The sequence below is a fragment of the Lepisosteus platostomus genome, chromosome 23 (assembly GCF_059453375.1).
Source record: "Lepisosteus platostomus isolate fLepPlt1 chromosome 23, fLepPlt1.hap1, whole genome shotgun sequence".
Taxonomy (NCBI): domain Eukaryota; kingdom Metazoa; phylum Chordata; class Actinopteri; order Semionotiformes; family Lepisosteidae; genus Lepisosteus; species Lepisosteus platostomus.
This window is the reverse complement of record NC_142633.1, coordinates 15,160,943-15,186,759: the sequence shown is the minus strand read 5'-3', so window position 1 is coordinate 15,186,759 and position 25,817 is coordinate 15,160,943. Positions and strand designations below refer to the sequence as shown.

Genomic DNA, 25,817 nt, shown 5'->3' with positions numbered 1-25,817 from the left:
GCTTTTAAAAGTCAGCTAAGCTATTCAAGCAACCATCTTTAAAAAAACAGCATTATGTCAGAAATTTCACACACATAAGGGACAATTTGTGACGTGCTCCGTGGACACCAACAGCACAGGTCACTAATCACTGGTATCCACCAGAGAGTACGCAGCATTTTCCTCGTCAAGATAACCATACATTGCAACCAACAGGAAACAGTTCCCAAAGCTCATTTCCCCATAACCCTCTCAAGGGGTTTAGCCAGACTCCACCCACTTTGTGAACTATTTCATCCAATTCAGGATTGTGGGGGACGCTGGAGCCGATCCCAGCAGGCAACAGGCCCAGGGCAGGAGGCCAGTATATCAGGGCACACGCTCACAGCAGGGCCAGTTTTCACAGAAGTCAAGTATCTCTTTGGACTGTGGGAGGAAGCTGGAGCCCTAGGAGGGCAGTCTAAGAAGAGGTGTGTGGTCTAGGAGGAAACCCACACAAACAGAGAGAGAACATACAAACCCCACGATGACTGCACCCCAGGTCCGGAACTGAACCCCGGGCCCCAGGGCTGTGAGGCAGCAATGCTAAACACTGCGCCACTGTGCTGCCCTCCACCTGACTCAACCAAAGCAATTTTACATAAAACCTGATCGGTTCCATAACAAAATACTGAAGTTCACATTAGATATGCAAAGAGTAAGCAGTGTGGCAGGTCCCCACCAAGGATAAAATGCACAGACCATGTGACGTGTGGTCACCACCTGCACCCACCCAGGCGCCATTTCACACTCGTCCTGCTTCACCCTCTTCCACACACTCAACAGCCTCTGCACATCAAGTTGTGAATGACCCATGCTGCAGTCATTTTTTAATCGCTGAACAGTAAAGTGTAATGTACAATACAGTATTTTAAAATTCATTAGAGTAATCCTCGCTCCCATGTTCAATTTAGTGTGTGTTTAAGCTTGTGCTATACTTGATGTTCAATTACTTTAATCATAGGGTCATAAAATTCCTTTTAATTGAGAAAAATGCTTCTACTTACCAACACCATGAACCTTTGTTTATGCAAGTACTAAGAAAGGGTTACTTCCGACTTGCGTAAAATTTGAGTTACATAAGAGCTTGTGGAACGGACCCCTTACATCAGTCAGGGAATGGGTGTATACCCATTGCCCCATGGTGCAGTTTTCACAACAGCTTGATCCACGTGATGAATATTAAATTAAAGTACTCCACAGCTTTCCATACTTAACAAGGTGCTTCCTACTCCTAGTACAGTTCACTGACCACAGCAGTAAATAAGTATTATTGGTGCTATAAGACTAAAAATAGCCAATTTCAAGGCTAAGAGATTTGTTTAGCAAAGACAATTTGATATGCATAAACAAATTCAACTGTTAATATTTTTTGTGCAAACATTACATAAACAGACTTCCAGAGAAAAATACCTTGAATGAAAAGCGCTTCATTCTAAAAAGCCCGACAATACGTGTTGGTCTTACCTTGTTTGTGGTATAGCTGTCCCAAATGATGAGTTTACCATCCTGGGAGGCACTCACTAACAGCCTACACAAAAATAAATAATGGAAATAATGTTTTGTGACTCTGCGAGATGAGAACAGACAATGCACATTTAATTCTTGTTATTAAAATAAATACAGTAGTGTCGCAATTATCTGACAATCCGTTTTATCCGACATAGCCCATCACCATAGTGTACAGTACAGTATATATTGTACACTATGTGTGCACGTGCATAACGTTTTGCCCAATCCAATGCTGCTCTGTCTCTCCGTGTGTCACGTGCTTCACTTGCTGATGTCGAGCTCGTATTGATTATTTTTCCTATTGTATTTTCGAAGCGGCACTAGCTTACGTTGAGCAACAAGAGGAGGCAACTGCTGCTGATGTCACGTTACTAAGACGCTGGCAAGACCTAGTGTGCTTCTCTTCCTTGCAGCAAGTTTTTTAAAATAACAATAGTTCTGTCCCCTTTTTTGTATTATAGTAGATTAATAAACCAAAATTCATACTTAAAACTGCGCTTCCATTAATCTATGATTTGTCTACTCAGTTTCCGCATTCTCCGACAATTTCAATTATCCGACATACTATCGGCCCCATTGAGGCCAGATAATCGCGACTCTACTGTAAATGCCCTTTTATGCACTAAAATTATATTTCACAATCAACCACATTTTTGAAACCACTATTGAATCAAAGCATAGGCATAATATACTTGTGAAACTGTCACACCTTTGAAGAGAAGAGATCCTCATACTCATTAGTGATAGCAACACATAGGGCTTTCCAATCCCAAAAAAGTAAAACATACATGGCTTAATTACCATTATTAGAACCATCATGCACTCAATGTCTAATGATTACTCTTCAGACAGAAACCATTTTTTATGTATTATAACCATACAGTTTAAGAGTTCCAATAATGACAATACTTTGAGAAAATGACTTAAGTGCATCACTTGTGCACAGCATCAGAGCAGCTGAGGTAACAGCTCCTGACCATCCTACCTGCATGCGCACCACAGAGGTAATACAGGAATGCACTATACTTGGCACATCAGCTGCTGTTTTGAATAACCCCCCTATTTTGAATACAGGCAAATCTTCCCTAGTGGGGAAAAACCCTTCCTTGGATAAGTAGGGTGATACAGCCTTTTTATTAGAAGAACTGCAGTAAAGGCTGAAATACAGACACTGGTGCGGTCACCAAAATTTGTTTCTTTGCCTCTTCATATACCTAAATGTCCACATGACTAACAGCTCCCAGGGAAATGAAGGAAAGCATCACTACTCCCTTTTGCAGCGATATGACAGACAAGTTACCAACATTGTATCAAAATGTTAATGTAATGTTAATTTTTTACACACAATTATGGAAAAGGTAAGAGTAATACCTAGACATTGGCAAATGTAAGCCATACGCCATTTTTGTTTTCAGAATTCAGTTCAACAAACCCTTCCCCTCAATCATCCAATGAACAAGCACAAGCAAAACAACTCAAGAGTTGGATTTGCTTCAGAAATTCTACTAGGACAAAATCAGGGAAGCACAAAGCAACAACTGAATATCAGAAGTGAAATTACAGCAGGGATGCTTAGAGTGGATCGGCATCTTAAATCTTAAAACAAAGTGGTAAAAAGCCACCAAGAGAATTTAGTCATCTGAAAGATTCCTTTCTCTCTTAATCTCACCAGTGAAACAATGTGTATATTTCCACAAAATAAGACCGCATTTGCACACCTCCACCCCTTATTCTCAGTAAGATGCTTAACAGGGGATTGTCCAGTATTACCTTGCTTACCAAACACACTTGGTATTAAAGCAACAATGGAATTAGCTACCTCACTTCCATTGGATTAACTGTACTCATTTTAATTGCATTTACTAATTAAAACTGCACTGTGATTCTAGTTGCAATTTCTAAACACCCGTCTCAAGACTTTTGTTTAGATCATTTCTCAATCATAGCAGTTCTCGGGTTTTCACTGGAGCACAAACTCATGCCTTGATTATTTTATAATGGTATCTATAAAATGTTAAATACAAATATCCTGTTGTACTAGATGGCGATGACCTGTCAGAACCAACAACCCACACATTAACAACTTAAAATGTACCGAGTCTCAGGTACACGAATGAATTTCAACCATGTCAGAGGAAAGCAATATCATTCAGAACTTGAATAGCAATATTTAACAGAATAATAACAGAATAGCACTGACATTATTATTGCACATGAATACCAAAGCTATAGAAATTCTAAGAGTTTAGTAAAGCTAATCTAACTCTTGGCATTTTAAGACAGAATAAAGAAATTCAGCATTCTTAGCCCACAGTGTGCCTTTCCACCAGCAAGACTCCCAGACCATACCAATTTAAATAAGATTTTTGGGACCCACTCTATATGGAAGTTTTAACTCATTTGAAATTTAAAAAACATTTCATGTTCTTTGTGGGCAAGAAACTGAAATTTGACCAGCTGTGACTATTACCTTTTGCCTTTGCCCAACGTTATTCATAATCCTGATAAAAGCCTGTATATGCAACTTTGTATTGTATGAATGTATCATTAAACAAAAAATGTGGATTTAAAGAATCTAACATGAATTGGGACTTTCCATTACAGGATCATTTACAATTACCAATTGATAACGCTAAAACCCAATACATTGAGACTCAGTGACTTCTTGAAAGTTAATTGAATTAGCCAACACCCTGGATTCTGCCATTTGTGATCCTGTGGTCCAAATGGTACTGGTGGGGCAAATCTTGCTTGGAGAGGCTAGTCCGCTAATCTTGGCTCACCAACTGCAGCCTTCTCAATTGTTCTGCTAGCATCTCTACAGCAGACGTGTCTCAGACTCGTTGTGCACTTCTTTAGGTTATTAGAGCAGAAAAAAATCTAAACCCCATTAAGTACACCACCAAATCCGGGTTACAAAAAGTTCACCATCCTATCCTACAAAAGACTTGATTTCCCCAAACAGGTATGCAGACACTAGTTCAGCAATGCCATGGACAGGGTTGCGATTCTCAATGATTGTAGCAGTGAACCATGCAACGGGCTCCTGGGGGCTCACAGCAATGTCAATGTAGGGCATTGCCCTTCCTTCAAATAGCACAACCACCAGAAACCACTGTAAAACCTCATGTTTAATTAAACGAGTGGACAATTTGGAGATGCCTGTTAGTCCTTCCTCATTTTACACAGGTACAGGAGTCGTGTGCTGAGAACAGAGGCAACTGGAAACAGCAAAATGGGTAGTAGCTATGTTAAAAAACTGACAATCTGAATGTATAATTAAAAACTTACCTAGAATCAGTGCCCCAGTGCATGGCATAAATTTTAGCCAGATGACCCCTCAGTGTTCGTCTAGTGCGCATTTGAATTCGGCCAACAGGATCAATGTTAGCTGTAATCTATAAGAAAAAAAGAACATTTCACTGCCACAAGCACAATATAAAGATTCAACCATCTTGTATGTTGTTATCCAGATCCAGATTTTAACAAACAAACTGGGCTAATAATGTTGTGAAGACAATACTGAAGTTCTAGCTGTAAAAACAGACTGAAGTGAACCGATATGGAGCGTTAATTTAAAATTGAAAACAGAAAGCATTGTAATCGTACCCTTCACAATTACATAAAGTAACAAAAATGGTATCAAACACCCGATCCTCACCATTCACAACTGACCAGGAAACACAACTGGCATGTGAAAAGACCATAATGCTCACCCATGAGAACACAGCACAGGTGAAAGGTCAATGATCATTTTGACTGACCCGTAACAGATGGGGGGTTCTAAATATTCCTAGACACATCCTAAGTTCCTCTGTAAGCACTTTCAGAATCAAATTTTTTCATATTTGTGAAGAAAAGGAATCCAGATATCACTTGCAACTGGTTATTTTACCAAATGCACCAACATGATAATCCCATAAGGGTAGTTACAATAAAGGTTCCTTGATTACTGAACTTTCAGAATTAACTATTCTAATATGATCGTTGTTAGTACTTGGTTGTAAATTCACATTAAATAAAATAAATCTAATAACTACTAGTGATTTATGTTTGAATCATTTTCTGTAATTTTAGTTGTAACTTAAAAAATGACACTATACGTTTACGTCAAGTAACAGCTGCAAAACAGACATTTAACCTCCCACCGATGACCACATCATGAACGAACCACTAAAGAGAGGTATATAACGTAGCCTGTCTGAAAAGCCTTCCTGACAGCACAGTGTGTGAGATCTACCACTCCACGTTCTGTGCACTAAAGATGTGCAATATCTGCTGAACTCCATCAGATGACAAGACACATAGTACATTTTTAGTAACTTGCCACATTGCCATTTGCAGTTTACAATTTTCATGTAATTCACAGATCATACCCTTCCCTTATAAAAAAAACCTTTACAGGTGTCAAATTCTTCATCTATCACAACTTGATAAGTGCACAGCCACATATATGCAATCACTTTTTACCTCAGCTGTAATAAGAATGAACATAACCAGAATGCAAGATGGTAACCTGCAACAGGATTCATTGCCCAGACCTGACCTTACTTAATCCTCCCTTCCAGACATATCTGCTCAAAGACTCTAACAGCCAACAGCAGGCTCTAGGTTACTTTTCTAACACTGACTTAAAAGGGGGGTAATCTTGGTGGGATATAGAGAGAAGTCTCCTTACCTGCGACAAAGTGGCATCTGCGCAAGCTTTCCTGGCATCCTGCAAGGAAAAGAAGAGCACTGTGTCAATTCCGAGTTAAAAAAAACACTTACAAATTCACAGCCAGGTCATAGCAGATGTCGGGTTCATTGGTAGGTATGGGGTAGTAACAATGCTCCCTACTCAAAATTAAAACTAAGCACAAAAATCTAAAACCTAACTACCAATTCTACATGATTGAAGTTAAGTTGGATATATTGGACATTCATGATCATCATGGCAAAGCACAGATAGATCTTAGTACTGCACATTGTAGATGGAAAGATTACTCATCAGGATTTGTTTACCAATTTTTAAAGCACATCTTGATTTCGGCTTCCTTTGGCTTTCATTCTCAAGACATCTACCATATGAAAAAGAAACTCTAATATAAACCTCTGTCTTTGTTTGGCTAACACAGGGCAGGTCTCATCCTGCTTGGCTTTTTTCCAGCTGCAAATACACAGCAGGACCTGCATAAAATCTCCACTCCACTTTATTTTGTTTAGATTAACTTTCCAATTCTAACGTTTTTGAATAAATCTGCTCGCGGAAATTTGAACAGAAGAAAAATCGTGAACTTTCGTTCACTCCCATTAATCTGGTGAAGTTTGGGTTCCACTGGCACAGAATAATGTTGGAGGAAATCAGAAATGAAATACACTCCTTGACTTTTCTGCAGTCAAGAGCTAAGGTTTTGCAAAGCATACAAGGAAATGACGTCCTGCCGTAACTAACACCGTTATTTTTTATCAATGTTATTATTTATAGGTCAAAATTTTCTGCAACTGGCTTGATGAGCATCTATCACCAGAATGGGCACTGCACTTCTGTGCTTTGGGATCCCAACAGAGTATTAATAAGAGTATCTGGTGTGGTGTCAATGGGGGAGGCTTTTTTGTTAAACATACAGACAGATGTTCTAAATAAGTAAAATGTTAAAGCCATAAATTTAGTAGTCAAGCAACAAGTGGTAAAAAAACAGTTTAGGCAAAGACAAATTTGTGTATCCAACCTGGACATTTCGTAAACAATGGAAATCATAAATCTGAGCACCCCACCCAGCCCGCAGTAAAAAGAAACCTTGGAAACTGTTTGACATTAAGCCGTTTCAATTTGTGTTTGTGCCTGTCGGGCTGTAACGCAATACAAACACCACGTATACAATTTCCCCAAAGCCGGAATACATTTAATTGAAATGACCATGAAAAGCAAGTTAAAATCTCCAAAAAGTGAACCGATGAGACAAAAAAAAGGAATACAGTATTGTTAAAATGATTATCTTTATGTTCTTAACATGAAAGAAGAAATCAAGCCCAGTCAGTCCGATACACTTATAGGGCAAATGTTAAATAGGGTTAACTAAGAAAAGAGGGTCTGGTGTTATTTTAAAACAAATCGCAAGTCAGGGACCATGTAATACTAACTACACAAAAGCAGGTACAATTAACTGACAACCTTTTTCCAAAACAAACAAGTCATCTTCTAATCCTGTCCTATGTGACATTATTCAACCCCCCGTGTATTACACAAAGCCTTGCCAGACATGACAACTAGCACATGGGCATGGGAGGGGCGACTCCCAATTCGACACTCAAGCAGCGAGGAAGGATGCACTAGTGACCTTTCCTAGAACTAGGTTCTCTTGAGGTCAAACCTCCCTTTTGAGTTTTTGTTTCAATATTTCATCATGGAGAAATACATGATCACTCTTACCAAATGGCTAATACACATACAGTCTTTATATAGCCTGTGATTTGTTTAATGCCAATGTCACTCATGGACAACTAGAACATTACTTACAATTTACCTCTAAAATAAAGAACTACAACCTATTTTTAAATAGGTTTTAAAAATTTGTAAAAGGTTTTTTGATAAAGAACTTTCGAGAAGCTCGGGAACATTTTTTCTGCTTTGAATCTGCTCCAAAACTGTTAAGATAGCTGAAGTATCTAACGCTTATAGCTGAGGTATTATAACAGAGATAACCGAAGTGACATTTGCCAGAAACAGAAGAGAACCTTGAGTTTAAAAAAAGGCAGACTGTGTAGATCTGTTTGCATTTTTATACATGCATTAGAAGTATTTTACCTGAGAAGGATTGGGCTTAAAAAAAAATGTCCTTTGCATATCCACATGGCAATTTGAAACAAAACAACAAAATGATCTACAGGTAGTTCTTGACCACTGGCGATTGCCAGAAAGAGACAATCTGGGAGTGCTGGAGACAATCTAGGCTGTGCTGACCCAGCTGCACAACAGGATGAATAGTAGCACTTGGGTGACACACAGGCAGCTGGGCAGTCTTTGCCTCTGTGTTCTTCCAGCCCCTATTATGCCATGCTTACAACATAACTATAAAACGTTTAAAAACCTGAAATAAAACCGAAAGAACCCTAAAACAAAGTAACCTACTGTACAAAATCCAATGCGGGGAACTGGTAAATAACATTTTAAAACAACGCTTCTGATGGATTTCATCACAGGACCGAAAGGTTTCAAAAGCCTGCACAATCTGACTGAAGTGTGAAGTAAAACTAACGTGTAAAATCAACCAAAAGTGTTTGTGATAAGTCCTGCTAAAAGAAACCTAAATGCATGTTGGTGCCCCATACTGATGGAGATTCATCGGACACCGCCGATGCCGTAACTCAATTCATCAGCAGCTCATCATGAATGAGCGCACTTTCTGTTAACAAAACCTTCACCAATAGTACGAAACATGTTATTTTTTGTGTTGAGGTGTGGAGTGGAGAAGCAGATAAATATCCCGTTAGTGCAAGCACGTTAATATGAGCATACCCAATAATTCTGAAAGTCTGGCAACTGTTCCAAGACTCAAGAGAAAAAAACTAAGTAAAAAAATAAATCAGCTTGAGTCCTACAAAAGGAAAGAAACTTTAATGTTACTTACAATACTTCAAAATAAAGCCGTTTTCCATACCCTTCACCACCCACCACTATGTAATTCCTTCACGTTTTACTTGCTCAACTGTTTAAAAGTGACTTGTAACAACTGTATAAATAGCTTACATGAATAAATGTAACTTTATTGAGACATTTCTCCACCCATTTTACATTCTTTCTTATAGGGAATTCGATTAAAATTTGAATTTGAGGAAGACATCCACATGTAAATCAAGAACTATCTGTACTTTACTGATGATTAAGAATAAGAAACGTTCTCATCATAACCAAATATTGTTTAGTTTCCAATGCTCTCCTATATTTTAGGAACAAAGGGAACAATCAGACCTTATTCTGAAAGGAGAAAGCTAGTGGCATGGTCAGCACCCAGCTGTCACTGCTACACCACTGGGTAAAAGTCTCACTTAGGTCATAGAGAAAGCAGTGTGGTTTATACAGGCAAGAGAAATGCTCTGCCACTGCACAGAATCCTTTATGAACACCTACAGAAGGGAGCCCTGAACTGCCCAGCCCTTAAGAGGCTTTCAGAGAAGAGACGCCCAGCTACAAGCTTGGACTGTAGCTGCTTGTGCAAATCCAGGCCCACTACAAGAAGCTCAGGGTCTGCACAGTGACATGGCCACAGACACAATAACCGGACATCAAGATGATAGAAGAAAAAGAACTGATGCAGCGGCACACCCAGGAGCACAAGGCCTCGGAGTATTTGTGCAGAGAAACGGGGCTGCGCTGGACGTACTCTGATCTGGTTCTTGAGCTGCTCAGCCTCCTGGCGTAGCTGGTCGAGTTCGCTCATTTTCCTCTCCTAAACGGTGCACTTCACTCCTGCCGCCGGGACACTCACAGATCTGGAAGGGAGAGAAGACGGCTTCATGCATTAGTCAGCAAAGGCACATTCCCAATAAACTTCAGCGCCATTACTGCGCAACAACAAAACGCACAATCTCATCCTTTAACTAAATATATACCCCAATAACTTGTGAAGCAGAAGTATTACTAATTGAGTACTGTTCAATGCTAAGCATTAGTGGTAAATGTTAGCTGCAATAGGCTAGTTAAGCTATTTTCAATCAAATTTAGCCTTCCGCTGCCTGATAAAAGCAGTACAAAATGCAAGGTGACAACTGTTCTAATGTTAACGGTGGCTAAAATTCAATCAAATCAACTTGGAACAAAATTGGTGCCATCAGAAAGTCAAAATCCTTTTCAGCACAGGTCTATCTGTTCCATCACTGTAATAACACAAATACACCTTCTCAGCATCGTGCATTTTAATAGTTCACTAAGGGTTCAATAAAAGGAAACATTTTCCGCCTAAACAATTCTTTGTAGTGGTCAAAGTAATCTGTCTTTCTGCATTACAATTACTCTATAGGGCTCAATCTCATTTTAGTCTACAATGAACACTGCGAATCAAAGCAGCAATTTCTGAAAACCAGATTCAATTAAGCATCACTTATTTGAATAGACAGTTAAGTGTGCAGTAGAGAAAGTGCACTGTGTCAGTTTTGTTTCTGCGCAAAAAGGAATTGCTCCATTTCTGGCCCAAACAAACAAATATTTCAGATCCCCGAGACAGCGGGAGGTGACAGAAACTTGCTCAAACAAAATGAATTACTTTCATTTCATAAATCATCCATGTCGGCTTGATACTACAACCATCCAGCTGCAACTAGACATCAAGGTTATCCAATAAAGTTCCCACTTCAGACAACGGCAAATATAAACCAGGAGTGAACTAGAAAAGACACGACTCTTCTTTTTCATAATTGATATAACATATACGAAGCAAACGGATTTTCACAAATATCTAACAACACTCAGTCCTTGTGTGTATCCCTTTAGGAAACCCAAGATGTGAGCTGGTGTATCTGTGCTACAGTTACCTAGCAACCAACTACAGTTGCTGTTCTTGTGCTAATCAACATTTCTTTCCCTTAATCTTGATCTTTATCACAGTAGTAAACACACCAAAATACCCTGTTGCATTGCAAACCATAGCTGGTAAACTACTAGTTCACAGGTAACTAAATGACTGTAAAAACAAATGGTATGTAATGTAATTCCATTCAAGTAAAACTATATCCCAAAACTAAACGGGCAGTGCAGTAACAGTCCTAAAAACAGTTAAATTCTCAATAAACCGCAGATGGAACGATGTATGCTTAAAAAAAGTGCAGTACCTTTCCCCCAGGTGCTATGAGAAGGCTTGCTGTTGGCCAGAAGGGCTGCAGGTTGCAGAAAAGCTCACCTGAACTGGAGGTTCTGGTGTTTTGCTCACTACCAAGCCAGCCCCTCACCTGCAGCCTCTTGGGCCAATGTCACCCATAATCCCGGGACAGAGTTGAATCAGCTCCTCGAGCCAAATCCGGTTAAGACAAAACCTGCTGATGATCCCGAAGCATCGGCTATCCTTCTGACCCTAATCCTCTGGTCCACTCTCTCTTAACCCTATCACTTTCACTCACCCTAAAAAAAAATCCTGTCATGAGCAGACCGTCAAAAACATTTAAATGGAAAGAAACGTCCTGTATCTTTATGGCAAGTTCTTATAATCTTCACAAGTCTACACAAGTACAACAGCACTGCCATGCTGTCCTTCCAACTGTAAGAGCCAATTCAGATCCCAGTGCTCTGTTGTGTGCATGCCCACAGTTCTTAAATGCTTAATATGCAAGTTTAACCCAACTTTCACACCTCTTGAAATAATTTAGTTGACCATGTAGAAGGCCAAATGTAGAAAGCAGCATTCATATTTTTAGACTGCCCTTCTGGTAACCACTTAAAGGGATTCCACAACAAGTAAGGCAGTCTTGACATATGCAGTTCTAATGCCAGAAGACCCTAAAAATATAATAACTTAAAAAACAGAAAACTAACCAATGAAGTTGTTTACTTCTGTTTCACAGAACACGCAGGTCTGATCATTTATTATGATACGAAACATCACTTTGCACCATCTTCTATTAGCCCAGATCTTTGTACAAACAATCACCCTCCCCTTCAGGCACCACCCTGTATAAACAGTGAAGCTGACTTGTATCACACTCCACTTTATCTTGCAATGTTTGGAAAGAAACTTTTTTAGAAAAGACGTTATGGTCTGTAGGAGTCTGGAACAAGCTTCCCAGCCAAGGCTAAAGCCAATACCCTGACTTCTTTCAAGCAAAGGTCGGGTGAGATTTTCTGATCAATTTGCTAATAACTATCAAACAGGCTAGATGAGCCATGTGGCCTCCTCTCATTTGCAACTTCTTATAAAACTAATATAAAATGGAGACAAATTACCCAGAGGCAGTGACAACCCATGCCTCTGCCAGCCTGTCACACTACCACTTTCATCTGAATCACAAAGGGAACAAATAGGCTGTTCTCATAACAGTGGCTGCTATTATAAACAGATTTGATGCTTGAGCCAAAATTCAATATCCTTGCCTTGACAAACTTTTAGTCCACAAAGAATAAGACTATGCATAAGCAACAGAGAACACCAGTCCCGAAATTTCAAAGATAAAGGCTTTCTTCCAATATCTAGTATACTTTGTTGACTTGTAAAAGCAGGAGAATAGCTACTGAAGCATGCACACTACTCATTAAATTGTCTGCTGAAGATATACCTATACAGTTTGAATTTCTCCTAAAATTAACGACCAGCCCAGTACCAGTCTTTGAAATCCGTTCTTCATTACATGTAAATTTAAATCCTTTGTCCACATTCCAGAAATGTCCTAGGACGTTCGTAACACTTTCCCTTTCAGAAAGCTGACAAGATGCCCGTCAATAATTGCTATACTATTGTTTTAGGTTCTGCACAGATGATAGTCATCATGAAATTGCATAAAGCACAATGCTTAAAAGGAGCTCATCCTTAGCTGTAGTTTGCACAGAGCCCTTACCTTACTTTCAATTCGTTCCTGTGCCTTCCTTGACTGAAAACCCTAACAAGTTCACTAGCACAACACCTAACCACCTTTTTCGCTGAACTCTGCCAACTGATTGGCCAACACCGGTAACTGGGTCTATCTAGGCAGTGATCCCAAATCCCATAATCTTGTCGACAGAAATATGTCATAGTAATGTAGTTAATTCACCTTCTCCCTCTCTGCATGCTTACTCCTAACTGAAGGGTGCCGTGCTGTCAGGACCACTTAGCGTTCTCCTTGCAACCTGGATGACCTGGACACTGCCTTAAGCACAACTCCGGTCTCGTGTACAGAGGCAATTAAAACAAAGCCACCCAGAATTTAAGCGGTGGGGGCAAGCGGTGGCATCCATTAACAGGTCCAGAAAAACCAACAAACAGTATCCTTAAAAAAAAAAACAATGTTAAACTACAGAAGAGAATTTTAGGAGACTGAAAATGTCCCTGTTCAAGATTATTAGATTTGTTTTCCTTCTGCACGCTCACCCACAGCACCAAACCACATTCATAGCAATTCAGACTACTTATGTACAACCTACTTGATAGTCAGTCTATTTTTAGAGAGGCAGCTCATGGCACACAGGCAATAGAAGGGAAGCAGACTTCAGATTTTCCAGTAACTCCCTATCATATCTGCCATCTTAGGTACAATACTATGAGAAAGGATGAGGAAGTGAAATTCAATTCTACTGAAACCATCAATGGAGACCACACCAGATCATTTTTTGTGTTTTTTTTTTTGTTTTCTGGCTTCTGGCACTGACAGCAATGGATTTCTTCCATTCCAGAAAAAGACTCGTTTTGAGGGACCCTCCCTTGCTAGATAAAGGAACTGCCAATTCATCTCCTGACCACATCCCCCCTCTCAAACAACAAACACACGAAATATAGGGTGGCTAGAAAGTATTGAAATAACCTTTAAAAAAATATCTGCAGCTGTAAATCCATTTCACCTGAAAATCACAGGGTGTCAATTGGCTCCTAGTGTCACTGAATGTCAGTAGTTTCTACTAGACAATTTCCTGCCTGGAAGTTTAATAAGTGTTTTATTGTATGCATTAATAACTATGCTCAACCATAACATAAAATGCAATTAAATCCAAAATTCTGTACCACTTGCTGTTTGAAGTTTTCCCTATGTCCACTCACATGCCCATGATGCCAGTACATACCACTATTTTCAAGTAATATGGTTGCTGTTACACAGACATTCCCTGAGCAGTGAGTGTACAACTATACAACCACACCCTGCGCAATATTATTTGTACTTTCAAGCACTGCACTTCCTGGGCACATTACGATATAACAGTTACACAAAAACGTAAAACATCCAGTTCAAACACAAGCTTAGGAAAACATTTCAATAAATGATTTAAAAAGATGCTTTCAAGCTAGCCTTTCTGACAAACTGGAATGGAGATCCAGCAGAAAAGTGTAACAGATAAATTCTTCCTCTCAACTTTAGTCAGGTTGAGCAATGTCTAGGACTTCAGCACTACTACATCTCAAGGGTATATCAGTTCAGTATTATAAAGGCAAAAAAGTGTATTATAAACAGAACATAACATTTTACTGCCAGTTCAATATTTGGCAATCAGTTGTCTATATCCTACCATTTGTCTTCAGCTTTTGGAAAGGGCTGAGTAGTTTTATTTCACTATCAATGCTGTTTAAGTAAAATATCCAAAATTACATTTTTTGGAAAAATGTTAAAAAGTTGCTTGAGATTAATGCAACTCCTCTTCTAACTGAAAGCTGTCTAAAGCATGCTCACCGATAGTGAACTGCCTTTACTGGAAGTTACAAATGAGGAACACATTGTTTTGCATACTGACATTGCAAAGAAGAATGGAACATGAAACATTCAAAGGAGAAATCACTTCTGGTGAAAACGGTTAATACATTTCCTCCAGCTATTTCTACATTTACTGGAAAACAGAACCCCATCTCCCCCCAGAACCATCCCCTTCTAAATGGTAGAAACCGCATTTTCTAAACTACTTAGAATTAACCTGAGTAACTCATTCATAAGGTCCTCCCTTATGACAATTTTACAGGGAATCAATTTGATCAAAATGTTTAAAATATCAAAAGGCACGCCTGTAAATTCAGTTTTTAATCAAAGTGCATGCTCCAAAAAACAAAATCAAACCAAGAGGCTTTGCAAAGTAGCAATCTGTTGTGTAGCCTACATCCATTAATACACCAATCAGATGGAGAAATTAGCAAAATATGCAAAGCATGCCAATGGCCTGCAGAACCACGAACATCCTGGAACCCATTCCCATGATTTTCCCGAATAGTTTAATACTAGAAACCTGCACAAATATTTTTCAGGAGGGACCAGCACCCAGGGAGGTAAGCATTGCAGTGCTCTGTGCTGGGAATACAGACACTCTCATCACACAATAAAGAAGTGCAAGGTGTACCTCAACACAGCAATAGGACATTGAGATATTAACAAGAACCAAAGAAGATTGGAGATCTGGCTGGGTCACAGGACAGAGAGAGATTACACTAATGAGACTGAACTAGTAAAGGACATTCAGGAGGAGAGCTGCTAATTAACTCCCACTGAAGAAGGGAAAAGGGTTTGGTAACCTTTGAAGGAATTACTCTGCAAAAACTGTGCAACAAACTGAATCTAAGCCACGTCTCCCTGAGTTACCTCAATATTGACTGCCACTAAGTCAGTCCCTACAGTTATAATGGTTACAGTTATACCAGCACAACTATTTCTCCGATTATCACCAGAATTAACTGGAAAGGGGATTCCTTGCCTTCCATGTCAATAGAAAAAGGAACATTCAAAAGAGAAATGTTCTTTGCAAAACGGGATTTCTAAATGTTAATCTACAACATTTTTCGAGTCCTATACTAATACCACACTACCCTTTCTGTTTAGGCTGGGCCTTCCAGATTGTTTTAACACCCCATATGAGAAGTACAGCACTTTCTCTATCCTACAGATTAAACATCCCTAATTTCTGTCAACGTGCATGAAAGGACACTGTTTATTGCAAGAAAAAAACTAAAATAAAACTGCATCTGCTACAAAAAAGGTGGGTGGGTGGCTAGCTGGGGGAGACAGTGACCAATGTTTGAAATGCTGCTTTCTCCCATACTGAGACATTTATAAATCATGAAGCCCCGATTCTGGAGAGAACTTAATAATTAAAGGCCCCCTTCCTCACTTCCAGCTGCCCGTCATATGCAGTGGATTGCTGCTGTATTTTAACTCATTCGTGTCCATGAAGCTCACCTCTGTCGCCAAAGCACTCTTTAGTCTGAGGTCGCAGCCCAGAACATTATTCGGTTATAACTTGCAATGACATTCAGAACATTTCTTAAGACCTAATTCACTTTCCCATTAATCAAGGCTACAATGAATATTTATGTTAAATTCTGAAGCATGGAAAAACTCCCTTTTGATCACACTGACAAAGAAATGGATCACCCAAGTCAAAGAGGAAAAGCAGAATTTTTCTTCAATTTTATTATCATGCTGCGATAATGAAATCATGCGTTTTAAATGTTCACATTTGCGAAAACAGCTATGTGTCACAGCAGAACGTGGAGACATTAGATGCTTATGATGACAGCTACAGACAGAATGAGAAACATACTTCAGGTCTGTTCCTTTAGTCTAATTAGGCTTCATCACAGAGAATGTTTTTTTCTGTTCTGTTTTCACCAAACCAAAAAGTGCTATTCAGAAGGCAGTAGTTTCTCAATATTTTTAAAACACTGTGCCCCACATCTCAGGAGCCCTTGCGCTGTTCCCCTGAAACTGGACATGCAGAATGAAGGAAATCCTTCAGAATATTCAAAATGATGGTGTCAGATAACTTTTTCTGAGGTGTGATCCACTTTACCCATTAATGCCTATACTGAGACAAAGATCTGAGAGCAGAGATACAAAAGCATGCTTAACACAAGATGTGGGTGCCTTAAAAGAAAAGAATGCTTAAATACACTTCCCCTAAGATGTATATCCAACTGTCTCTCCCACTGCCACTTCCAGAAATAAAGAGCTCCAGGTTTAATGTTTTCAGTGGCAACTCCTACATGAACATTTCTAATGCAATGTAGCACCTAGAAGAGATTTGTTTTGAAGCCAGCTGCACTCCTTTCACACAGTGCCGTGTTTCTATTCCTATCCCTCCCTCTATATATACGTACCAAGCCACAAGTACTACAAACAGGAAACTGTGGCATAAGACCTGGGTGGGGCCTGCTGCAGCACTTCACATGTAAGTACAGACAGTACAGGCACCTTACAGTAAATACAATCTGCTCCTATTCTCCCTGCTGCAATGGCCTGGCCTTCGGTTTCAACATTCCACATAAACATGAGGACATTCTACACAGTCACCATCGGCCCAGTCCGCTTCAGTTAAGCGTTCAGCTTAACTGCTCCCCCTTTCCCCTCTCAAAGTACTCCCTGTGTTTATCTCATACCATGACAAGGTCACAGGGACACACCCAGAACAAAGAAAAACATGTCATATCCACCGATTTCAAGACCAGCGTCTACCATCCACAGCGTTTTAAGCAGAATCGTTTTTTTTTTAAAAATGAGCATCATGTGTTCGCAGTTTTGTCATGATCTATGCTCATGCATGCTTCTTAGATAGGCTCATGGGCGTTTTAATGTAGATGAAGCAGATGGTAAAATGTTGACACTTTCAGTAACAAAATTAAACAGCACATGAGAGACTTGCCATAAAAGTAAGAAGACATCTTGACAGAGCCAGTTAACTGCAGCCAGGATTACAGGTGTCCATTCTATTTAATGCTCTCTCAGTAAAAGCCTTCTCAGTTCTACTGGATAACTCGCATCGCTCTGGACATAAGCCTACATTTGCATAATAATGCTGAGGCTGGTGCCACCAGTTTGTACTGTGGGCGCACTGTGAAAATACAGTAAAGCAAAGAAGCAATGGTCTACTGTGCTACAGTGTAAGAGGTCTTTCTTGGGACTAAATGTACCAATCCTCCATCACCCCATTCTGCTGGGCTGACGCCTGGCAAGAACTCATTTTAGATCAATAAATGAGAAAGTATTCAGGGTGAACAACCCCACTCTGACAGGATTACATCAACATTTGGATCATGACCAAAAACTCTGAACTTTATCATGAGCGAATCAAGTAAAGCTTTAAAAAAAAATTAATTTGGCTTTCCTAAAATGTACCTTAACATGAAAAGCTAGGCCTAGCTTCAGCTCCTAACCTTACAATACCTCCTCTCCTGCCTCCATTCAATAACAGGAGAAAATCAAGGCATTTGTGATTACTAGAGCATGCAGGACCTAGTGACTTGTGAGTAAATCTCTAAACTGCCAACCTGATGAAGACCCACCCATCCACATCACAAAGGACTGGCCAGCATCTCAGAATCTGTTGGCACATCAAGACGGCTGTTCACAACGATTCCCCAGGGAGGCCCTCGAGCTTCTGCCTATTCACCTGAGCCACTGCCACAGCCTCAGTGGTTAAAGACAGCCTCCTTCCCACTGCACTAAATGGCGACCGCTCCTGTTGTGCGCAGAGAGCAACTCATTTCAACGCTTCCCTACAGCTCTGCTGCCGAGAGACCCACCAGGGACCTTCTTTTAACAAAAACACTCAGCACAGCACCCAAGGGGGGAGGAAGGGAATCACAAATTGCAATTAAATCGGCGTACAAACACCTGCTTAACTCCACAACTCTGCTCGCACAAGACAAACACGACTTTAACATGAATGGTGTATCTCCTACTAGCACACACACCCATATTGTATTTTTAAAATGCCATGTTTTAAATGTTCAGGGTTTGGCTTGGTACTGGAAATAACAAATGTGTTTTTAACAAGGTCTCGGAGAAAGCCGACTTGTATAGTGTCTTAACATGGAATCAGCAACGCTAGAAACACACATGAGGAAAATAAATGCAGCCGAGTTTCACCGTTTGCCTTTGAAAACCTGTGCCACAGCCCAGTTAGTACGGCCCCAGCCCTCCACCGCCTTTCACTCCCTACTGATCCACACACTACAGGACAGACGCCACACATAGGCAAAATTAACAGAAAACAAGCCAAGGGACACTTTCTTTTCTTTTGCTTCTACATGCCCTGAATTCTTTGATGCATTACTTGTATTATTCAGTCATGAGTAATTTCTCAGTGAAAACATATATGGGTCAGTCAGCTGCTCACCCAGTGCAACCAGCAGTATCCTTGCCATCGTCACTTCCAGCCCACCTCAGCAGCAGGTAAGGCGAGATGACATGATGAAAGGCCATCTGTAAAGCTTTTCACCTTCATCCACCCCATAAAAAATGTAGAGGCAGACAGATTTTAGAGTCTACTTAAAACAATCTAAAAACCTTTATATTTCAACTTCTACTTTTTTGTTCAACCTCCTCTCAATGCTACATATGTATGTTATATACTGTTAACAGACAAAAAAAGATTATGGTAAAAAAGTCACTTAATAGGATGTCCACCATAATAAGGTTGGCCCGCCAGTACAGCCTGTTTACACCACTGCATAGAGTCTATGAGCATCTGGGGATGCAGCACCATTCTTCCAAAAGAAAGTCAATCAACTCATGACTCACGATGCAGGTGGAAAATGCTGTCTAGAGCATTGTTCCAGATTATCCCACAAAAGCTCAGCTGGGTTCACATCTGGTGACTGAGAAGGCCATGACATGGGCAACAGACTGATGTTAACCCTATCAAACAAACTACAAAGGCTCAGTCTTCCTGTAAGATATCTCTCTCAGTAGGAAAGAGAAGCTGCATCATAGTGAAAGTGATCACCCTGTAACACTAACTAACCATTAGCATTGAGCCTGCCTTCCAAGGAAATGTGTGCAACCAACATGCACTGCCAGGTGAGATGAACAGTTTGTGCACTGCAACCCATCTGCGTAGTTGTCTGCGGACTGTTTCTGATGAATCTGGTTGCTTGTGCCCCAGGTTGAAATTTGCAGTCAGTTGATCTGCAGCTGCCTGCCTGTTTTGCCTTATAATTCAAATTAATGTACAGCTACGACCGTCCTGGAACTGAGCCTCCACCCACTGGTGCCCTTTGTCGAAAGACGTCTTTCCCACAGAGCTCCCTGCTGACATCGCCTTAGAAACCTTTGTTCATAAAACATCAAGTTGAGCCATCTTGGTACAATGAAATTCCTGTCAAACACTCCCCAACCACTACCTCTTTCACGGTCACTGAGGTCTTAGCTTTTAGCCATGTTAGCCATAATCATACAATAACCAGGCGGGTCTAAACTTTTCTACATGGCCCTTACTGTGCTGTGCGGAAGCCCTTGCGTTCAATATACTCTGTGCCTCTCATTTACCCAGGTATTTCCAATTCACTACTGTAGCTCCACCAAGAAAAAAACAATTAGAAATCTGTTTAATCATATGAACACATGATCCAATATAACTATATGTGGTGAACAAAGATTTATGAACCACCTGGCTGGAAAAGCCGTATACATTATATTTTATAACTATGGTTACTTCATCTTCAAGCTTACTAATGTTTCATCAGCAGTGCTGCAGTTCTCCACAGTAAGCCCACCTGAGGAATACTGCTTACATCAGACAAATGTGCTTATGTTCCCAAATTACAAAACAATACCCGTTACCAGTTATGATACATTTGCTTTATTGATTACTGACAATGAATTCAAGTTTAGAATTCATACAGGCTTGTCCCTGTTGCCGACATTTGCAAAACCAATAAAATCATTAAGAGGGGTCCAACCACTTCCAAAGCACAAGCCCTGTCACCCAATCACACTGGCATACTTAGCCAACATGAGGCAAAAACAAAAAAAAAAAGATTAAACCCTTCCTTTGAATAATGAATATGTAACACTGTGCATTTTTGGAATAAAGCCAATGACTGATGAAGGAGGACACAGTAACATCAAGAGACGCTACAGTGTTCTTGCAAATACGATTTTCGTTTTCCATAAAGAAAACACAGGAGCACTCACCTCTAATAATGATTCTGCATTCAAGAAATCTGTGAGGCTCCTTTTAGTGCTGCAAGCCCCTCTCCAAACCAGTGTCCCACTTCCTCTTTGTATCTCTCCAATTTTCAGGCTGAATAGAAAACAGCATTTCACAGGCAGCTGTATCCCCTGGGGGGGGGGCTCAGACAAGGGAGAATGAATCAGCCACACCTAAGGTTTGCTAATGCACTCATGACATTTCTGCTCCTTTTTTAAAACAAATTCCCCTAAAAATCATCACATGTATAAAAGCAAGGGAGTATTGATTTTCAGTTGGGGACAGAGTCCAGATTATTTCAGCATATCATAAAACCCAACTCGTCAAGAAAGCAAGTGGCATGTCATGGCCAACCTTGCAGAACCACATTCCCTTCCTCACAAATACAAAACCAAATGTGGCATTGTATTGAAATCACACATTTTCTTTTTAGTGATTCATATACACACACCCTACAAGTGAATTCCCTTGTGTTTTGAAAAGGGTAGCGTGCATGCTTCAGCCAAGTGCTCTGTCCAGAAAACAATATATCTAATATTTATCAGCACTCAAGAGACCAACACCCTCCCCCTCTCTCCCTTCAAAGGGGCTTACCTACATGAGCACACAAAAAGACAAGCCTGCTGCACTTGAAGGATCACTTGTCTGTAGGGCTCCAGTAGAAAGTATTGCGCTGGCTACAAAGCTGCTTTACGAAAACCATAATAATTTAACACATGCGAAGTAAAGGCTGTCAGGTGTTATCTTTCCACACTTCAAGATGTTTGAATAAACAAATGTTCTAATACTTAACAGAACAGTAATGCAGCATTTTGCAATATAGAATAAAATATCCAAAACAGTCAAGATACGAAATGTTTTGAACGACAGAGGTGGCAACTAGCCCAGCTGACAAGCTCACTAGCATTATGGTATTCATGGGTTTTGCTCATGTAAAAAGTTAACTGTAGAGATGGGCTCTTTAACTTAACAAGTTCTAATCTAAATGCCCAGAATGGCTTCCCCTCTTTTTGGCAAACTTTGTGGATGTTCACACTGGCAAAGTACAGATACAGTTTTATAGTCCAGACAAGAAAGGATGCAATAGAAAAAGGAAATTATGCTCATTTCATCCAGACTACTTTTTTCCACCCAAAACTAAATACCACCTGAACGTTTTTACCTGCAGACACCCCTGGGAACCTGGATGACATTTTACAATCCTCAAAGGTACCTGATACATTTCGGCAATGGAGCACATAAGCATTAATGATCTCCGTTTTGCTCAGATTTTTTTCTTAGAATATGCAGATGACTTGTAGCTTTTATACTGTTTTACCATTAGAAAACAACAGGTTTTAAAAATACAAATCATTTTGGGCCATATTCTAAAGGCTTTGCTTAACATTAAAAGTGCAGCTAACCTATCCAGACGATTTGAGGGATATCAGGTGATGCACTGCTGGAAATTATACATTTGCATCTAAATAAATGGCATGGTGGTGCTGTAGTTAGCATTGCTGCCCTGCCACGCTGGGGACCTGGGTTCAGTTCCTGACCTGGGGTCTACCTGCGTGGAGGTGGTATGTTCTCCCCATGTATGCATGGGTTTCTGCCAGGTGCTCTGGTTTCCTCCCACAGTCTAAAGCCTTACTGGTAGCATTAACAGGCTGCTTGGAAAGTTGGTCCCGGTGCGAGTCTGTGTATGTTTGTGTCCGTGTGCCCTGTGATGGACTCCCCCGCGACCCTGAACTGGGTGAAGCAGTTGGAAAACGGATGGATGTTTACATGACACATGAAGCGCCAGCGTGCAGTAGTGGGTTAGGCTCTAGACCTTTAACTGGAAGTTTGTAGGTTCAAATCTTAATGTACCCTTGAGCAAGATACTTTATTCATCCAGTAAAACACCCAGCTATACAAATGGGTACTAATGCCACTGCTTAGGATAAAAGCCTCAAACAAATGAATAACTCAAGGGTAAACAAAAATTTGTCATTGCGTTGTTCTGCATTTGATAAAACTAGTAACTGGCAAGTATAAAAGAAGGAAACCCTTTACTTAACCTATATAGTTAAGACTATTACACTGCAGCACTGCAACATAACAGCAATGTGCTTTTAAGTCGAGGTGCTCAGGAACCGCAAATATTAAAAAATACCATGGGTTTAGCCAATATAAAAATATTAGGGTTTAGCTTAAGTAAACAGGCCTGCACAAAGCCTTTATTACTGTCCATATGCGAAATGCTTAAGTGCCTTGAATAAGTGATGCATGTAAAACAATCACTGAAACACTAGAACCCGCAGAGGTCACAATGAGGCTTATATGAGGAGCACTGACGATGAGAAGTTGCTGGAAGCCATTTATTAAAAGCCCTAGATTCTGGGTTCTAGCACAGAACAGCTTTGAAAACCAGATAAAACATCCAGTCACACTCCAAGCTGTGGTCATCCAGTGACAGAGTTACTTATCCGCCCCACAACCCTTTTATAAAAGCATCTGTTGTTTATCATTCAATGCGGACATGCTCTCAATACAATCCAAAAGTTATACCTTTAACAAGTAGGGGGTAAAGACTGACATAACTTCCTATTATGCCTATGGTTCTTCCTTAACGCCTGTCTATAACAGGAACTGTTTTATGACTGAATGGAATCTACTGTACTACAATAATCACCACAAGCACTGCAATAACAAAGCTGTTTTAGCAGGTGAGGCAAGCTTCCTCTTGAAGCTAACCCAGAAAATAGCAGACCAGGAGTACCTCCTGTATCAGAAGAGTTAAGAGCTCCACTACAACATGTAGGCCCTTATAATCAGGAAAATACTGCACCACGGATTAGCCAGACATATCCACTTAACACTGCAGGTGAAGGGTTACTCTTACTGTTTGTAAAGACTGAGCCTCAGGCAGGCTGTCGTTCTGATTATGAGCAGTAACCTGAAGCGATTTGTTCTCTAGTTCGCTCCTCCAACCTCCACCACATCCATACTCCAGCAATTCCTAACAAGCCACCTAAAGAACTCTGTTGATACATTAGCATGGCTCTGAGGGAATGGCTAGATAATGGAGTTTTGGCAGCTGTGGACTGACTCTCTACTTCCTGCTGGGGAGGAGGAGTGTGTGTGTGTGCTGGGGCTGGGGTTAGCAGCTGGATGACAATAGCTTTTTCCTGATCCCAAAGGAAAAACTGCATTAACAAAAGCAGCTCCTGTGTCTGAGGCAGATGGAAAGAAAAAAAAAAGAGTGGAAAAAATATAACAGTGCAGCAGTAGGCAAAACCAACTCCAAACCTTCTCAATGCTCAAGTGCCTACATTTCTCAAACGATCTGACAGGGAAAGCAAGGCTTAGCAATTAGCACACATGCAGCTGCTGGTTAAAATGCATTAGACGGAGAAGAGAGGAAAAAGCTAATTATACTGTCTCTTCACACAAAAGAACAAAAGAATGTATGCATGTCTATTGTGCTATATTGGATGCTGAAACATGGTACTGCACAAATTTGGGTAAAGTTGGTCATCTCCAAGACTTTTGTGCAACAGAACAGTCTGTTCTGTTGAAACTGAATGAAACTATTTTAAAAAATCTACAATACTGTCAGCAAATGAAAAGAGTAGCCAATAAATACGAATTTCAAATAGAAATACAAAAGGTTTTATATCTGTAAAGCCAGATTATAAAAATGCAAAAGGTTTATGAACAATAGCACGTCTAACATATAAAATATTTCTTTACCTAATTTTAATATTCCATTGTCCACTGAAAAGGTAACAGCTCTTCATTAATAGCTGTAAACTCTTCCCTGAACCTTTATTCCAGATTTTTAGAATACAATGCAATGTGATGACCAGTTTCACAACATGGAATATATAGCCACACTTAAACAGTATAAACAATTTCTGACACTAGCCACAAACAACGAATTACCGACATTCCCAAGTTATATCATTGCATACAACTCAGCAGTTTTCCAGTATTCTCCTGTAAGGCTTGTATTTGAAGTAGCAGATGAGCTGTAACAGATTTTATCTGCCTGGGTTTCTGCTGACTGAACCCCCCAGGTCTATGAAGCTGAGCAGTAATGTTGTACAGGGTGCGGTCACACAGGCAGCTGAGCCCTGCATTCAACAGCCCCCAACAGGCAAATGCAGGAGCAGCAAGCACAAGCCACATGCTCCTACAAAAAGCACATCATCCACCAGCATCCTTAAATTCTGATGGCTTTTCTTCCTTTAAATAATTCACGCGCACGATAACCCAGAACGCATATTAAGGTGGCACCAAGTACACTGCAAGAATGACTTTCACCAATGTTGAAAAACAACAAACTCACTTAAAAACAGCCACAAAGAAGACATGCACAAAAATGTACATATGAATCATTCAACCCCTTTGTGTTAAAAAAAATCTAAACAGGAACTAAGACTGTAAATGAAGACAGAATATGATACCTCTCAATATGGAGGCAAGCCATTTGTGAGCATATGAAAAGAGATCTATAGCACCATTAATTCTTAAACTATATGTAGGCCATCCTAACATCAACAACAGTGAAGTTAAGAGATGAAAACTGCTGCACCTGCATGAACCTCCAGCTGCAATCCATTTAAAGAAGAGCAAAATTCCTAACTGGAAGAAATCACCAAATACTTGAACACAACCACTGTCTACACACTTGCAAAAAATAAAATGGAATAAAATAAAATCAATCCAAAGGGCAATAAGAATAAGTGACTTGGAAAAT

At 40.1% G+C, this 25,817-nt stretch overlaps 1 protein-coding gene across 5 annotated transcripts in view; it reads right to left on the bottom strand.

The window, feature by feature from the left end:
- gnb1a (guanine nucleotide binding protein (G protein), beta polypeptide 1a) overlaps positions 1 to 25,817 on the bottom strand; it is a 49,902-nt gene that overhangs the window by 8,345 nt on the left and 15,740 nt on the right. For 2 of the 5 annotated variants that reach the window (XM_088616970.1, XM_088616974.1), the window contains exons 2-5: positions 9,894 to 10,002; positions 6,209 to 6,247; positions 4,822 to 4,928; positions 1,486 to 1,549 (exon numbers count right to left, since the gene is read on the bottom strand). In XM_088616970.1, the coding sequence (XP_088473096.1) occupies positions 1,486 to 1,549; positions 4,822 to 4,928; positions 6,209 to 6,247; positions 9,894 to 9,950 (267 nt within the window). In that variant the 5' untranslated portion in view covers positions 9,951 to 10,002. Of the gene's footprint in view, positions 1 to 1,485; positions 1,550 to 4,821; positions 4,929 to 6,208; positions 6,248 to 9,893; positions 10,003 to 11,337; positions 11,457 to 13,050; positions 13,204 to 25,817 lie in introns of those variants that run through there. The other 3 variants (XM_088616972.1, XM_088616975.1, XM_088616973.1) reach the window with 3 other exon arrangements.